General features: G+C 46.1%; 1 protein-coding gene across 2 annotated transcripts in view; it reads right to left on the reverse strand.

The window, feature by feature from the left end:
* Positions 1–18,279, reverse strand: part of CCDC60 (coiled-coil domain containing 60) — an 879,096-nt gene that overhangs the window by 295,471 nt on the left and 565,346 nt on the right. For both annotated transcript variants that reach the window (XM_069619175.1, XM_069619174.1), the window contains exon 6: positions 3,204–3,323. In XM_069619175.1, coding sequence (XP_069475276.1) covers positions 3,204–3,323 — 120 coding nt within the window. The remainder of the gene's footprint in view (positions 1–3,203; positions 3,324–18,279) is intronic.

Raw genomic sequence — 18,279 nt, forward strand, 5'->3', positions numbered from 1 at the left:
GAAATCAGAACACAACGGCAGGGATAAAATAAGAAAAAGGGAAATGTTAGTAGGATACTAATACCCGAGCGGCACGAGGGTCGCACTGGTTTCGGGATGGTGCACAGCTGCAGAGCGTCCTTAAGTGCACAGGCAAAACAAAGTTCTATCCAAATGTTCAGTTCACAAAAGCAGAATAGTCTTGCCACTGGTGACTGTAGAATGAAGGTAACAACCAGACGGAATGGTAGTTCAGGAAGGAAGGTAGTTCGAAGACAGGCAAGGTCTGGCACACTGGCGGGCAGCAACCATGGCAAAAACATCTAGAAGAGCAGTCCGGGAGCAAACAGGGGTCTGATACAAGTGCAGGCAAAGACAAAGACAGAACCTTATCTTACGGAGTCTGTGGAAGCAAGCAGGGGTTCGGTACACGTACGTACGGGAACAATGGCAAAACGTTAGTGCAGGTTCCAAGAAGATAAGCAAAGGTCTGGTACACGGGTAGACAGGTAAGCCAGGTAAATCCAATCACGAGTCCAGTAAACAAATCCGGGTCAATACCGTAAAGAATTAAAGGGTTGGCACTTGAAGGAGGAACTTCTAGTAGCCGGGAGTAGCTGTAAACAGAAGCAGCGTCCTGGCTGCAACCGTGGAATACGTCAGTAAAGGAGGCGGAGCAAGCCAATGCGAGGCTCCACAGCCGAACTACAGCACAGAGCTAGGTTTTCTGGGAAGTGTAGTTTCGTGTTGCCAACTTCCACGGTAGCTGCCACCGTGTATAGAATGAAGCAGCATTATGCTGTATCCCTTTGGGGAGCGCTACAACCGTCCTGACCTTCCTGGTGGCCGTACTTGGGAAACCGACTGCACTAGGGAGCCGAGCTGCTAAGGATGAAGGTGGAAGGGGCTTCTGCACAGGACGAGGTGAACGCCGGCCCGTAACAATCTAGGCCACAGTGGATGCACACGATGGCTGCAGCAACCTTAATCCTGGTAACTCAGTCTGGAAAGGCAAAGTGGCGCCATGTCCGCGACGTGCCCGTGGTGGTGGTGGCTGCTGCAGGTCTGGTAGTGGCTGCCGCTGGTGCATCAGAGGTGGCGGCAGCGGCTGCTGCTGGTCTGGCGGTGATGAGGTTGGCTGCTGATCCAGTGATGGTAGTGGTAGATGCTTCCTTCCTTCACTTCTGTGCTGGTGGGGGATACTCCTCCTCCTCCCCATCAGTGATGCAGACTATACTGCCAGGACCATGCATCATCTTGTCTTTGCGATGAAAGCTTAGGTTCTGAGATGTATGACATGGATGGAGTGGCACCCTGGTATGCCTCCTCCTTCTGATACGCCTCCTACTGACTGATGATGGTGCTACAAGTATGATACAGTGGCAGGGGGCAGAATGCAGGCACTGTTGGGCTGTGGAGCTTGCCCTTGCTGAATGAAACATCAGAGAGCTGGAACCTGAGGCTTTCACATGCTGCCTCCAGTGCCCTGCTTGAAGGTGGCATCAGGTCCAGCTCCTTCACAGGTGGTGTATTGTTACTCCCATTGCTGGCTGCATAAGTCAGGGAATCTCCTCCTTGGATCTCCATACTCCGGTCCTATGGAAATGAATGAAAAAAGGTAGTGTGGTTTGGAAGATGGGGGAAGGGAATAGCGGGGTAAATGAAAGAGTATGGATGGTAAAATAATAATGGAGGAAGAAGAGAGGGACAGCGGAGAGAAAAAAGATAGGGAGGCAGTGATAGTTGGTGCAGGTGGTGCTGGTGGTGGTCGTCATACTTCTGTTCTGGCTTCCGGCACATGTCTTGTGGAGACTGGATAGAAGGCTCACTTGTACAGAAAGAGCCACACAAGTTAGCCAATCGCTTTGCATTGTTTTGTACTTCTCTTTCACCGAAAGTGAATGTGCAAAGTGAACCGAAGTGAAGTCGCGCACAGGCAAGTGAATGGCCCGTTTTGGTTCTCACGTTGCGAATGGGTGAAGTAAAGCGGTGTGCATGTACTCGCAAGAAAAATGTGGGCTTTGCTTCACCCAAGCGTCTGGGCGAAGCAACGCAAGGGGCACTGGTGCAGAAGGGAAATGTCTGAATGCAAATCATGAAGGCGCATGTGCGAGCAAATGTGCAAGGCATTCGCTTTGCTTGTTCCAAAGCGAAGTGTGACTTAAAAATAGTGAAGCAAACAGACATGCATACTGCTTGGAATTTCACACGCCAAAATGTGCTGTGGACCTGCATCGTCATTGCACTTCACACCACACCCACTTAGGTTTCAAGCAGAATTGGAGAGTGGAGAAAAATGTAATTGATTTCGAAACAGATATTTTGCACACTCGAAACATGGCTTAACCCAGTACTAGTTAAAAATCGGTGCAGGCGTAGCAGAGGAGGTGAGATGGGGGAAACTCTGGTGGAGGAGAAATAGGGTCCATTACGCGTTGGGCAGTATCCCAGCGTTAAATTCGTCCAACTGAATTACCATTACGCCACTTGGTATGGCGGGATTACATATGGATTACAAGTGGCGGTGTAATTCTCCCATATTTTGGAGTCCATTGGACTCCATGGGGCTTTTTTGGTGGAATTACCATGGCAGAATTTCAGCCACATAAATTCTGCTGATTCTGCAGATTCTTTTCGCCAGTGAGTGGCAGAATTTAGCTCCAGGATTTTCCTGGAGGTAAATCCTCCACTCCAGGCCCAATCTCATAATTTGGCATAGTGGTAAAATTGGTGGTAAACTGTCAATTTGACCACTTACCGCCATACTCGTAATCAGGTCCAATAGTGTTTAGTGGAGCGATCAGCAACTGGCATGGTGTTCTTTGAAGAGTGCGCATATCCTGAAGTGGATCAGGTGTACAATCGGTCAAAAAAAGTTGGAGAGATCCTCTGCTGTGTGAAAAGGCATGTTGACCAGAATACCTTCGCCTAAGGGATGATTTAACGGGTGGAGCGAGAACCCATCAGGGATCCTATTATTTTAATAGACAGTGCCACAAGAATATGAAAAGAACAGTTTATGGGAGGAATAAAATGATAATGATTATTAGTAAAGGAAAAACCTGCTGAAGAAAATTACAGTTTTCACAAGTACCCAGAAGGGCTCATTAAATACACATTTCCAAATACATTATTCAGGTGTTCCTGCAAATCTCATAGCTGTTTTCAGATCACTCTCAGATACAGCTGATTTGTAGAACTCAGAGCTAAGAATGACAACTTACGGGTTTGCATCATTGAGATTTTCGGAATACAGGCTGTTGTGCACTGGGGTGAAAGGTCGGCTGCGCCCTCCTCCATTCTTTTTCAGCTTCCTGCGCTCTCGAACCTCTGTTGGAAAGACCCTAGAACATAAACAAAAATCAAATACTGTTGCCTGCCAATCCTAGTTAAACATTGCAACTGTCAAATACAGGAACGTGGGTACTGCATCCTCCCGACCTCTGCAAGGCGCTCTGAGACCTAGTTATGCCACAAGGGAACGGTTATACGCACCACAAATCACGAGCATTGAATGCTAACGCCGAGATTTGCAGTCGATGGGCTATGTTACCCTGTTCTCTCAGTCGACAAACACACCCGGTTTTTAGGACATTCACTGTCTTGCAAATAACTTGGATTCGCCGGATTCCGAACAGCGCAAGTGATGAGATGCGCTCTCCGTGATTTATTTTCATCTGCGCTCGTTTTTGAGAATCTGGCCCACTGTGTTCAAATGTATTTTGAGTGGATTTTCTCAAAGGACACAGGGGCTTTTATTCTCGAGGCCGTGTTTGAAGATCACTGCATGATGAGAGCATTAACTAACCAAACCCATGGACACTTTAGTTTCATTACCAGATGCTTGCATTATGTTTTTGATGTATGCTTCTGTTTATCTGCTTCTTCTCGCCTGAATATTTTATTATAAAAACTGAACAGAAAACTTTCCATTAAAAATGGATGAAGTGCGCCCCCAAGTGTCAAAACCTGATGAATGTCCCTACACGTTAGTGTTAGTTCATCAGTATTTCATTTTTGTCAGTTTGTGTTTTAATTTTAACAACTTTCAAACTATTGAATCTGCGTTGTTAACATGATCGTAGGTGTTAAACATTCAGAAGTCCCCCCCCCCCCACATATACATGTTATTGTATACCGGGGAAAATGAGGACTGTTCGTTCCCCCATTGGTCAATCTAAGGGGTGTACTAGCATGTGCATTAAAACAAATGTGTAATTGGTTATTTATAACGCCCTTAATACACAGAGATTTCTAACCGCGGAGCTGGGGATCGAACCTGTGTTGCTCCACATTGTCTTGTTTCCAAGGCGAGCATGTTGCCCCTGAGCTATCCTCCCGGGTAGATTTGCCGAGTGCATTTCATATAGTTTGTTTGTTTTAATATTTGTATGCAAATACAGCACTGAGGTAACAGTGCATCTCAGCCTTGGCCTGTGCAACTAGCAGGCCTCTTTGCACAGCACTCCCTGCCGTCACAAGTGCACTGTGCTGAGAGCCCCAACTCCAGCAGCGCCCCCGTCCTCGCTCAGACCACTCCTGACAAATGCGGCCAGCTCTCCGCTCCTGGCAGACAGGACCTGGGACTTTGACTCCACGTCATGCAGCCGCAATGATTCTTTGCCAAGCTGCATCTGACAGGCGTGGCCTGGCTGCTCAAAGCCCCCTTCCCCTGCTGTAACATCGATTCTTTCCCACGCCGCACCTGGCATATATGGCCCGGCATGGTATCAGAATATCTGCCCCCTCCACGCTCCATTCACAAGCAGCTACCTACTCCCAACCAGTAGAGCTAGTTCCCTGCAACCACAACAGGAAGATTCCTGTTCCCCTGCCCCCCCCCCCCCGCCTCCTCCCCTAAAAAAAAAATACTTAAAATGGCTTATAAGAAAGTTATAGACCCCCATCCTCTGGCAGTACCAGGAGTTGCTGCGCTCAAGCCTTTAAAACCACTGCTATCCGCTCCCTCGCTCAGAAGGCTATGATACAAGAGTACAGAGAGTGCCATGCCAGTCAAATTCGCTTCCACCTGATATAACTGGTTCAGTAGGCATGCCAAATGTTGGTGTTCACTTTAAAGAATCATAAATAGCTCCTTCTGCTTAGCTAACAAGGGGAATCATGCAATGTGGGACACCTTCAGCCAGTCGCATCTTTATAGCAACCAATACTTTGATCCCTGGGACTTGTGTTGGGATGCACGTTCAATGTCCCAAACGTAGGAAGAGGTTTATACTACGCAAACTCTATCAGCCTGGAGCTCTCAGTGTTTTTAAAGCAGTAGTTGCAACTTTAGTTTAGCTACGCAAGCACATGTGTTATTGAAAGAAAAATTGCAGGATGAAAGGCAGAACAGTAACAATGTTGTGAAGTAGAAGGTAGACCCAGAGGGGGTCAAGAAGGTTGCAGCTGTTAGCATTATGAGTAGGGTGCGGGTTGCTGCATAGGGTTGCTGCATATGCAAGAGTATAGAATGTGTATTTAGGGACATTTTGTTAGTTAATAATAGGCCAGTATAATAATAGGCCAGTACAAGTGGCCAGTAGTAGATCTCTAAGTAGAGTTTCACAAAGACAAGAGCAGCATAGGTTGGGTGGGCCGTGATAGCCAGGGTCCAGCCATCCTGAAGTAGGTCGCGATGGAACTGCACCATTGAATAACAAAGGATATTAGAATGTATTTGAAGTTGGTGCACAGTTCTGCTAAACCAGAAATATTTCTCCTTCCCCCAGCGAGTGTGCAGACAGCCAAGATTGGTACTGACAGACCAGGTGCCGCGATGATATCAACGGGTGATGTACAGCAAAAGCCGAGGAAAAAGATCCATTTTAATTAGTGCGAGTTACGCGTGCTAGTTTAGCTGGACACCTAGAAGGCCGAATCTGGTGAGAACAGGGCATATTAGCCCATAAATGTCATAGTAGCAAACCCATGTGAGACTATACTGCCCCCAACGAGCAGTGGCCATCCCATTTGACTTTCAGGCAGTGTGTTGCCCTTAACAAATAAATAAGCACAATTATTTCCATGCAGCAGTGCACAAATACATTTTTTATAAAGCCACCTGTGTCCACACACGGATAGGGAGAGTAGTGTACCAGAAAGGTGATATCTTTCAGGATGGTAGTTGCATGAGTTGTTGCCAACAAGTGAATCTACAAGTTCAAAGGGGCCGTCTGGGGACGCAGACGTGTCTGATCTCATGGTTTACTAGAGGGATGTCTCAGGGGTGCACATTAAACTCTGTCCGAGTTGCTTTGACCAATGGAATGAATTTACTACCTGATTAGGAGGAACCAATCACATCGGAGTAGCAAATACTGACGACATAATGAAGCCATTTTTAAGGCTTGTGCTTTTTGATTAGTAAGTAACCAATCGAGTAGCGATATATATGTAATGTTTTGGGTCTTTGTATAGGGGTTAACCAATGGGAAACATAGGACAATTGTATTTTTGAAATGTCAATTTGAGGTTTCTGCGCTCATAAACTGTAATTTTATTGGGCGTGGCGTGCAAGTTGTTAGTTGCATGAAATAAAACTTGTTTTTCTTGCAGAGAAGTGCACTCTTATTGCTATTGGATCATTGGTTATCAAACAGTTTGCGGGTTGACCTTACACTTGTAAGGGCAAAATGAGAAAACATGAACATGTCAAGACCAAGCAGGCAAAGTGATGTTGGTTAAAAAGTAAGGCTAAGGAAGGGACTTAACCTGTGCACAATAATAAGATACTACATAAACAACAAGGGCGTGCAAGACATGGCCAAACTGGGAGGATGACATGCCGAGAGAAAGGGAAATTCCCAGCCAGCCAAGCCTAAGCTTCAGGGGCAAAACACCTGAAAAGGTAAAGATAGTTATACAAACAAGAGTCACCAGATAACCTCAGGCATGTACTAGAGCATTCAGGAACGCCTGGACATGTTAGTATCAGGCAGGGAGCCCCATTTTGCAGTCAGAAACCACCCTAACTAATAACATAGTCTCGCATGAAATCCCTTTGCAACCATTAAAAGAGAGACATGCACAATAAAGAAAGTGTGTTACTATCAGGAAGCAGAAGGTTAGACATGTGGCAGGGTTGGAGTGTCTTGGCCCCAGGCTACGCATTATGGCCTGAGGCCAAGACACTATGTATAGGCGCGTTATAACTGCCTTATCACATCAAACCATATCATATCACTAATTCAGGGTGAGTGGCGAGTCCATGGCTTTAGTTGTTTGAATAAAATGGGAGGAGTTCTGGAGGCAGGGGTGTTGAAGATCTTTTAATATACATTATATTACTACTTCTTGACCATTGCATTAAAGTATGCATGGCTACCTTCCAAGATGGCAGAGTCAGTTTCTAGACAATGGACCTTGAATAAGGCTTATATGAGACAGGGGGCTCAACATTTCTGAATGTGATTGGAAGGTCGCCTTTCAATTGAATTCTCATCTGTGCAGCAACACTCTTGCTTCTTGCCCCGCCCAAGCACCATTTCCTAATAGAAGTCACCCCAGTGTAAAGATCCAGATGATGTACTGTGGCACCTTCTCCCCGGTGCACTAAGTGGGAGGAGAAATCGAGGGGCAGTGGCGTGCGCCAACAAGGGTGTGGGGCTTAAGTGGGCATGACCTAAAAGGGGGGCAGGTGGCTTAGGCAAGAGTCACCTACCCCAAACAAAACCTGCATACATGTATGTTGGGTCACCCCGTATGGTCTGAGGTGGCCTTGTTTGCATCAAACTGCATATTGCAAATACATCTCTCTCTTGCCTGGTTTGGAAATAAATCCCCGTCAGTAGATACATCACCTTCTCTCATTCAGTGAGTAAACCCCCTAATCGTGTAAACGTATCTCATTTGAGAGAGGGGAGGGACAAAAATCACCAATGTCCGCTTCTCGCTCCTTTGCATAAAATCAAAGGGCATTCAGGAAACATAAGCGTGAGCAGATATTTTTACATTTGACAAATGTGTGAGTGAAAGTGATTCAAGCATACAACCTTTCTGGGAGCATAAAGCACTGAACCTGGTGCTGTTTTTGTTTGTTACAACACTCCTTCAACTAGAACAGGGATCCCCAACGTGTAGCTAGGGAGCAACATGTTGCTCGCAGCACCCTAAATTGTTGCTCGCCAGGTGCACTGGGCCATGGTGTGGAAGCCTAGAAGAAGTTGCTGAAGGCATGAGACCTCAGTAGCACTGTAGTCAGGACAGTGTTGTGGACTGTGCAAGAATGTTGGCCAATGCATTACATACATATGTAGACACATACATACAGATTTCCTTTAAATACCTGCAGCCTCGGACTCCAGGCGCCGCCTCTGCCGTAAAGCTCATCCATGATGGCTCCCCTGATCCTGGGCACAAAACAAACAATCCAGAGGCATGGGGAGCTTCCTGGCTCCTGCACAATTTTGGCATAGTGTCACCATTTTGCCAGCCCAAGCCCTCTTAATGTGTGTGGAGTTGCAGGAGCACCCCTTGCAAACATTTGGCCCTGCAGTTCCCCAGCCTGTATCCCCAAATGAGATAATAGGTTGGGGAATCAACATGCCCCTAGCACTGCATGACCAATTGGGCATGCGTACTGGGAAATGTACTTGTGAAAGAGAAAACATGTTTCCCTAATACAGCCCAAAGCCAATCCAGTAACTCCACTTGGCTGGCTTTCCTTCTCCATAATGTATGGCAATTAAGTGCCCCTTTGCCCATATTGGGCACACATTATTTTAGCCCTTAACCTGCCAAATGGGTTAGACTAATGAACCCCAAATGGGTTCATCTAGGATATGTTTTGGATTGTTTCTTTCACAGATGAAGGGCAGAGAGGAGAAGCTAGTTCTGTTAAGGAATGGGCGAAATTTCCACCCGCAAAGCAAAAAGTACAGAATTTGCACTGGATTCCACTTCCGCCCGTTCAACGAAATCAGCATTACGGTTCCGCTACCACTGACATTTCTCATGGTTTTCTACATTTTCACACAGAGCATGGCGTTTCATTTCCATGTTGGTTTCTTGTAGCGAGATGATAAAGTTAGCACAAGTCTTTTTTCTATCCGTGCTAGTTACGTGCAGCAACACAGGAAACTTCATGCAGGTTTTTCCGAACCGTGCTAGTTTCGCGCAGTGCCACGAGAAATTTTACGTGGAACTTTTTCTGATCCAAACTAATTTTGCACTTTGGCATGAGAAACTTTGCACAGGTTTTTTCGATCCACGCTACGTTCGTGCAGCGGCTCGAAAAACCTCATTCTGCTCTTTTCGGTTCATGCTAGGTTTGGCAGAGTAGCATGTGAAACTTTGGGCAGTGCTTTTCTGTTCACTTAGCGGCATGAGAAACTTTACGCCTCTTTTTTGGTTCGCACAGCAGTACAGACACTTTGCACTGCTCTTTTCGATACACGCGTGTGGCGGGATGAAAGATTGAGGCAAAGCCGAACGAAATTGGGACAGATTTCACTTCTGCAGCTGGCACGGAATATAACAATTTCACCCAGCCCTCGTTCTGTTCATCTGCCATCCGCTTTTCAACAAGAAACGTGTTCCACCATCAAGAAGAAGCATTTGGCTACCACCAGGATTAACCAGAATTGATCTTCTCTTCCATTTTGTTACCTGGCCACTACGAGAGAGGTGACAGTGTGAAGCAATGACATCCAGGAAAATATACTTAATTTATAAGCAAGTGCTGTACCAAGGTATTCGTCATGATCCGAATATGAGCTATATAATCATGTGAGGTAATGGACTGTACGAGAACGTCTAACTAACCAAACCTACCCTAAATACCTAACAGGATCTCTCCGAACTATACTTGCTATACTCGCTATTCACACTAAACCTCCTTACAGACATTATTCTTTGTCCCTTGCATCTTGACCATCAAGCACCTTGCTTGACCATCAAGCACTGACCATCAAGCACTGTGCAATTTGAACAGACCCTACCTCATTGTCAATACTGGGTTCTGTTGCCCTGTGTGCTCCTGGAACACTACAATTCGACACTGCACTGTCCCTTCCCTGATCACTATTGCCTTCTAATCAGTGCAGATAACAGGTGGCTACTCTGATGTGACCTTGTCTATCTGCATAAACCCTCAGTGGACTTAACAGGAATCTGATTGGGGGAGCTAATCAATCCCACAGGGAGCCAACTGGTGTGGTTCAGGTACTGGGGGGTAATGTCTCTTGCTGCTACTCAATTGGAAAGGTGGATACGTCACAGCTGTAAATGTGCCGGGGCTAGTCAAGTAGATCCCCAGTGGTCTTCAAAATCTCCTCCCAAGCCAGGGCTGCCTAAATCCCCACCACTGATAACTATCCAAAGTGATTTTGCCAATGCGCTCCGGTACTGGTCTGAAAGCAGGAAGGATGGAAAGTTTACAAGCAGTGAAAAGAGTGCATTCAGGGCCGTTAGGATTGTTCGGGCATGAACAAGTGACCATTTATAAGAAGTACAAGGAACACATTTGAGGAATTTGGAAGTCGTCCATTGCTTACACAAGACAAACCAATGCTCACATACAAATGCTGAAGCTGACCAAATGAATATATATATATATATATATATATATATATATATATATATATATATATATATATATATATATATATATATAGTGCATTGTTTGCAAAGGTTGTTCTTGTACAGGGGTCCCCAACCTTTTGTGCACAACGAGCAAAGTTGGCACATCAAATTAAATGGTGAGCAACATCAATTTTTTCGACAGAACATATCGGTGCACAGTTGGCGAACAAATGATTGCAACACAAATTACAAATGTAACAAAGTTAAAACTGTATAGAACATTTCATTTGCAGTATGCAATAGGTCTCATTTCACGTTAAGTGGTTGTTTACAAGAAATGTTGAGGAGATTGAGTGGCCAATAGTACATGTTTAGACACATAGGACGACTCCAGCTGTTGAAAAGTAGGACTAAATGAACATTACCCGGGGTTTCACGTTTGCGAGCAAAATATTAGTGCAAATGTTTGGGCAATAAAAATGGCAACAAATAGAGCACTGATTTTCAGGTCTACTTTGGGATTCAGCCAAGGATTATATGGGATCTTTAAAGGCAACTGGTGCATTCCGGGGCATACAAGATAGGCAATAATGTAATCATGTTCCACAGTCATTGATGATTGTATTGTGGATTGTTTTTTTCTTCAGGAATGTTATGAAATGTTGCATTTCTTATTCATCAAAGAGTAAACACAATCCTCTTGAGTTAATTTTCCACGACAAGTGTAGGCACCAAGAAGAAGATATCCAACAGCCAGAGAGGCAGGTTGGCGATGCCCATGCTCGAAAAGGAAGCATTGGAAAGAATTACTAATTTACAAGAAATTAATACATTCTCTTAAAACTGTTAAACAGTTCAGAGGCCACAAAGGAAAGTGTCACTGAGTCTTTAGGAGAATCTATTCAGGCAAACAGCGCCCCCAGGTTCAGGAGTTGAAGGTTATAGTAAGGGATGCACAATGGTTCGATGCAGAATCTCGAAAAGAAAACTGAACCATGATTTAATGAGTGGTGTGTACACCGCTGGTCATATTTATAAATTTAAAATGGCATCAGAATTGCCTTAAAACAAAAAAAAAGAAAAAAAAAGAATTTGAGAAACAATGGAAGCTTTTTTGAAGGACACCAAATTGTTTTATGTTTAATGCCGTTGTCAAGACAGACATTATGCCATCCACTTAGACAAGTAGTTCATGGACCACCAGCCCCTCACAGTTATAGGCCAATTCTCTTACTGGACATTGAGGCTCATTAAGAGTTTGGTGGCATCTCAACGGTACAGTTACTGCCACTTGGTCCAGCGGTATCACTGCCAGATTCCAAGAGGTGGTTTGGCAGTGTTAGTCCCCAATGAGGGAGTCCATAAGACTCTAGGGTGGATTTCAGTGGTATTTGATTGATAGAAACATAGTATGGTGTAATTTAAATTTTATTGGGGTCTGTGACAAATCTGTGGAGGCTTCCACTTCTCCGCTAGGGGGAGACCATTCCCACAGGGCCAGGGTGGTATGTCCTCGGTAAAATAGTACCCCTGAGGGTGGTGCACAGGGAGAGGATCACATGGGAGAGGAACCCCCTCATGGGACTAGGAACGACCCACCGCTGAGACCGCAATATCCCAGCCAATCACCAGACCCTAGACTCCCCTTCCTATAACCCAAAGAACAACCCCTTCCCTAATAGGCTCATGAGTTATAGTCGACCTGTCATTTCCCTAGATAAGTACTGGGACTATGAAGAGCACAACATACCCAAGGGAGATCAAGGGTAGAAATACTGAGACAAGGAAGAATAAGGAAGAGTTGAAAGATATGCTATTGACAACCACTCAGATGAAGATGATGCATGGAGGAAGGTAGAGTGCCCAGCATAACCAACATGAACATTCTAGACAACTTGGACTAAGTACTGGAATGAAGAAGAGGAGCAGAGGCATGAACAGTACTAAGAAACACAATGAGCAGTCTAGTTGTTGCTGGTTGCTCATTGGTCAATGCCGAGTAGAAAAGGAAGAGAGACTCAGGAAGAAGTTGTCTGGTCCTCCATGGAGGAGCTGCAAGAGCCAGCACGGTGCAGGAAGGGGCAAGCAACCAGGATGCCAAGAGGGGAGCTGGAAGGACAACCGCCAGTCCAGAGTGAAAGGACCAGAAGGCGAGCTGGCAGATAGAAGCTACCGGTGTTCCTGAAGACTGGGAAGTATGTGTGAAAGGAAGACCACACTGCCCAGTTAAAGATTGTCACTGCAGTGTTCCCAGGCAGATCAGAGCCCACTACAAGGCTCCCTAGAGGTAGATGTAACGCTCACCTGATTCCCGCAGAGGCGCCGGTCTTGACTGGGTGAATGCCGTATCTTCAAAGGTGATGTGTAACACACGGTTGGCTCTTTGGGCTGGACCTCTGTGCACTGTATGTCTGACTCGAAGAGTAAGATGTCTGCAGATAGAAAATATGGGATTAATGAACTGGGTTTATTGGGTGCCTCTCTCCTCTTCCCTTTCTCTTCTCCTGTAGAACCCCAAAGGTTAACGCCCTCACCTTAGGTAAGTGAACGCCGAGCTCTCCATCTGCCTCGGGGCAGGGTGCCGTAACCAGTTTCTTCACTGGATAAGGGTGCAGGCCTCTTGACCTCAGAGGACTGCTGTCCGTCGTTAACTGCACGAATGGTAAGTTCTGGGCACTTCAAATGTCTTAAAAGTCTTTTGTAATGATATCTCTTGTTTTGCAGGGTTCCGGCGATGGCGGATGGCGGGCTGATGAGAGTTGAGGATCGAACCCGCGTGAGGAATAGAAGCGCCTGGAAGCACGTAAGTAAGCGCTTGTAGCCTGCTTCACGATGCGCACTAACTGTCCCTTTTATCTTGCAGGTACAAGTTCGGAGCTTTAGAGAAGCTGAAGGGTGCTGGAATACCCACTGGATTCGGCGTGGGAAGGAGTAATGGCACGTGAGTAATAAAGTTGCCCAATGTCTTTAAACGCACCTTCTTTTGTCTTTCAGATGCGGGATGCAGCGCCGAAGGCCTCCGGAGCGTGCGAAGAGTGGGTAAGCTTTTGTCTTTCAGATGCCGGAATGCAGTGCGAAGACCTCCGGAGCATGCGAAGAGTAGGTAAGCCTTTGTCTTTCAAATGCCGGGATGCAGTGCGAGGCGTTGGTGACAGCCGATGGACCAGGTAAGAGATGCGCTGCCACTGAAGACCGTAGTGCTAACCTGTTCTTTCTTTGTCTTTACAGGTGCTGCTGAAGACTGGATTCCAGGATGGTAAGCCTTTGTTCCCTTAGGCCCAGGATCAGAAGCAGAAGACACGATGAGCGTTCTGCTGCAGAGAATGCAGAATAACGCAAAGCAAGATTCATCCATCGGGTGTGGTTTAAATAGCCTCCTGTAGTGCTTAGGTGTCTCCTTCCACAGCCACGCCTAGGTAAGAAAAGAGTTCCTGCTTTCCAGAAGAGTTCCAGTGTTCTGAACCTAGGGAGTGGCTCCTGCCCCACCCAACAGGAAAAGTAGTCCCAAACAGAAGAGGATCAGGGGTTCAACTGGCAGGTAAGTAAGCAGCATGGTCTGCTGCAGGTAAGTCCACCCAAGCATTATAAGCCCGGCGCTTCCAGCGCTGGGACTGGGCATCTTTATGAGCCTGGTGCCACTGGCGCCAGGACAGGGTCCAAAAGGTGCCAATTGGGACTGGCTGGCACTCGGAACTGGGGTTATGGGTCTGCTTCCAAGGGAGTCGGGCAAGTCCTGATCTTTTGGAAGCAGAGATCATGACAGCACTCCCCCTCAAGGCCCCTCCCAAACCGGGCTTCTCCGGGGGTTTGGGCTTGTTGGGAAATGTTCGATGAAATCTTTTTATTAGACGAGGCGCGTGGACATATTCTGCAGGTTCCCAGGATCTTTCTTGGGGACCGTAGCCTTTCCAGTCAATCAGGTAAAATAGTTTAGATTTGGAGATCTTGGAATCCAGGATGCTTTTGACTTCAAACTCGAGTTCTCCATCAACTAGAATAGGTTTTGGAGATGTAGTTAGTCGGGTTTGAGGTTGCACGGGTTTTAATAGAGAGACGTGGAAGACCGGATGTATCTTCATGTGAGGGGGCAAGTCCAACTTGACCGCTACTGGATTTACTATGGTAGTGATGGAATAGGGACCAAGGTATCTTGGGTTGAATGTGCGTGGTCCTTTTAGAGGTAGATATTTGGTGGATAACCAGACTTGATCTCCTACTTGATATTGGGAGGCTTCCTTCCGATGTTGGTCTGCTCCTTTCTTGTATTGTTCTTTAGCCCTTTGAAGGTGAGAAACGGCTTCCTTAAAGGCTTGGGTGATTGTAGAATGCAGGTGGTCTACTGCTGGTGTTCCAAGATCTTGGAGTGGATCCAACTCCGAGGTTCGAGGGTGACTACCGTATAAAAGAAAAAACGGGGTCTTCACAGTTCCCGAGTGGACAGAGTTATTGTAGGCATATTCAGCTATCCAAAGGATATCTTTCCAAGTTTTTTCAGTTTGTTGTAGCATGCAGCGCAAATACTGTTCCAGAGTTTGATTGGTCCTCTCGGTTTGTCCGTCGGTTTGAGGGTGGTGGCTGGTCGAAAGTCTCACATCAATTTGAGCCGACCGACAGCAACTTCGCCAAAAATGAGAAATAAATTGACTACCTCGATCCGAAATTAGAACTGAAGGAAAACCGTGCAGTCGGACAATGTTTTCGAGAAATTCTCAGGCCAGAGTTGCTGCTGTTGGTAAGCCTTTGAGTGGAATGAAATGCGCCATCTTGGAGAATAGGTCCACGATTACTAGGATCGTATTGTATCCGGAGCATGGAGGTAGATCGGTGATGAAGTCCATAGAAAGCGTATGCCAAGGGCGAGGCGGGATGTCAATAGGGCGCATACTCCACAGGACATTATAAAGTCTCTGATATCTTTTTTCCAAGACGGCCACCAGAAGTAGCGCTTGATCTTTTCTGAGGTCTTGGTCATACCGGGATGTCCTTCCATTAAAGAATCGTGATAACAAGAGATTACCTTTTTCTGTAAATCTGTGCTGGGCAGGTATAACCGTTCTTGGAAATATAATAGGTTGTCCTTCACCGTAAAGTCCTTTCCCTGCAGATGCCAATTCTGTATGTCTGCTGGAGTTACCAGTAGCCTGGCTTTATCCTTAACTTCCTCTATGGATTGTGTGGCGATTACACCTAGAATTCTTTGTTCTGGAATGATAGGTACAGGTTTAGGATTGATCAAATGTTCTTCCACTCCCATCCGAGAAAGGGCATCAGCTTTACCGTTTTTTGTACCAGGTCGATAGGTAATTATGAAGTCAAACTTGGCAAAGAATAGTGCCCAACGGAGTTGCCTAGAGGATTGAGCTTTTGCGGTTTTCAAATATTGCAGGTTTCGGTGATCTGTAATCACAGTAACGGTGTGTCGGGCCCCCAGAAGATAATGCCGCCAAGCCTTAAAGGCGGACTTGATAGCTAGAAGTTCCTTATCAGTAATAGTGTAATTGATTCCAGGAGGCGAGAATTTGCGGGACCAAAATGCCACGGGATGCAACTGATTGGTTACTGGGTCCTTTTGTGATAGAACTGCCCCCATGGCAAGGCTCGAAGCATCAGTTTCAACGATGTAGGGGAGTTCTGGGCGAGGGTGTTTTAAGATCGGTGCAGAGATAAATCTAGTCTTCAAATTCTGGAAAGCTTGTTCCGCCTCGGTAGACCATTCAAAATGTTTGTTTTTCTTTAACAAGGCGGTGATGGGCTGGACTATTCGAGAGAATTCGGGGATAAACCTGCGGTAAAAGTTAGCGAAGCCTAACATGCTTTGAACACCTTTTACGGAGGATGGCGATGGCCATTTGAGAATTGTATCGACCTTCTTTGAATCCATACGCACTCCGCTAGGTGATAATATGAATCCCAAGAATTCAACTTCAGTCACGTTGAAAACGAATTTTTCCAACTTAGCGAAAAGTTTGTGTTGACGCAATCTCTCAAGGCCCATTTTCACGTGTTTCCGATGTTCAGTTTCCGATGAAGAATAAACGAGGATGTCGTCAATGTAAACAACAAAACACACATCTAGTAGCTCTCTGAGGACATCGTTCATAAAATATTGAAAGGCGGCCGGGGCATTGCAAAGTCCGAAGGGCATGACCTGATATTCAAATAGCCCATACTTGGTGCGGAAGGCCGTCTTCCATTCATCGCCCTCTTTTACTCGTACCAAGTGGTAGGCTCCTCTAAGATCCAGCTTTGTATATATGCATGCTTTTCTGACTTGGTCCAGGAGTTCAGGGATCAAAGGTAACGGATATCTATTCTTAACGGTGATCTGGTTCAGGGCGCGATAATCTATACAAGTTCTAAGGTCCCCTTCTTTTTTTGGAACGAAGAACAAAGCTGAGGAAGCAGGGGACTTGGAAGGACGAATAAACCCATTCGCTAGGTATTGATCCAGGTATTGTCGGAGGTGAAGATTCTCAGCTCGGCTCGGTGAGGGCATAAATTCTACTACAAGGAGGAGTAGATCCAGGTATCAGGTCTATCTGGCAGTCATAAAACCTATGAGGAGGTAGAGAGTTAGCCTGATCCTTCCGGAAAACATCTTGGAATTCTAGGTATTCAGGAGGTAACTGGGGAGCCTCCGAGGAAATTGCTGCCAGTGCAACACCAGGTCGAGGGTGACAAGTAGAGACACATTCTGGAAACTGAACCGTTCTTGCTCGCCAATCGATCTGAGGATTGTGCTTCTCTAACCAAGGAATTCCTAGAATAATCTGGAACTGAGGGGCCTTGATCACATCGAACACGATCTTCTCATGGTGTCCATCTTGACTTACTAGCGTCACTTCTTGGGTGGTATGCGTTACTGGTCCGGAGGCTATCTCCGTACCATCCACCGTAGTAATGACGTCCTTTACAGCCTCTGGACAAAGAGTCAAATTCATCCTCAAAACCATTTCATGATCCACATAATTGCCGATGGCACCGCTGTCGACGTAAGCTTCAATCGCATGTAATCGATCCGGATGTTCAGGGCTAATGAGGACCATAGGTATCACGAAATGCGAGGTCACGCAACTGGTTTTAACGCTCGGCAAGAGGACCTCTATTCTTGTCGGGCGAGGTCGTTTCCCTGCTCAGAGTTTGTGACCCTGGTAACTGCAGCTCCTACTGCCTTCTTGGCTGGTTTCACCGAACAGTCTCGAAGAAAGTGTCCTGAGTTTCCGCAATAGAGGCATAATTGCAGCTGTTTTCTCCTTTCCCGCTCCTTTTGTGTTAGTGGTCCTTTCAGGCCCCCTATTTGCATGGGTTCCCCGGAGTCTACTCCTTTGGTAGGAGTTGGTGGTTTGGAAAATACTCGAGCATCAAACTTGGAACGATCGGCCTTCCTGTTCTGCAGTCTGTGGTCAATTTGAACGACTAAGTCAATATAGTCCGAACAGTCTTGCGGGGGATTCACTACTTGGGCTAACACATCTTTGAGCTCTCCACGTAGACCTCTATAAAACAGCGTAATCCTTTTGTCCTCAGGCCATCGAGTTTCCACTATCAGTCTGTTGAAAGACGCAATATAAGCCAAAAGGTCTTGATTACCCTGTCGCAATGAAAGGAGCTCATTGTCCAAGGCCTGCCCCTGTGAATGTCTTGCAAACAGTTTTTCCATACTGAGCTGAAAAGCTTGAAAATCATGGAGAACCGGATCATCTTGATTAACTAGAGGGATCGACCAGTCTGCCGCATTGCCACTAAGGTACGAAAGCACGAAAGCTACCTTAGCTT

The sequence above is a fragment of the Ambystoma mexicanum genome, chromosome 10 (genome assembly GCF_040938575.1).
Source record: "Ambystoma mexicanum isolate Mex_15411 chromosome 10, UKY_AmexF1_1, whole genome shotgun sequence".
Lineage (NCBI taxonomy): Eukaryota > Metazoa > Chordata > Amphibia > Caudata > Ambystomatidae > Ambystoma > Ambystoma mexicanum.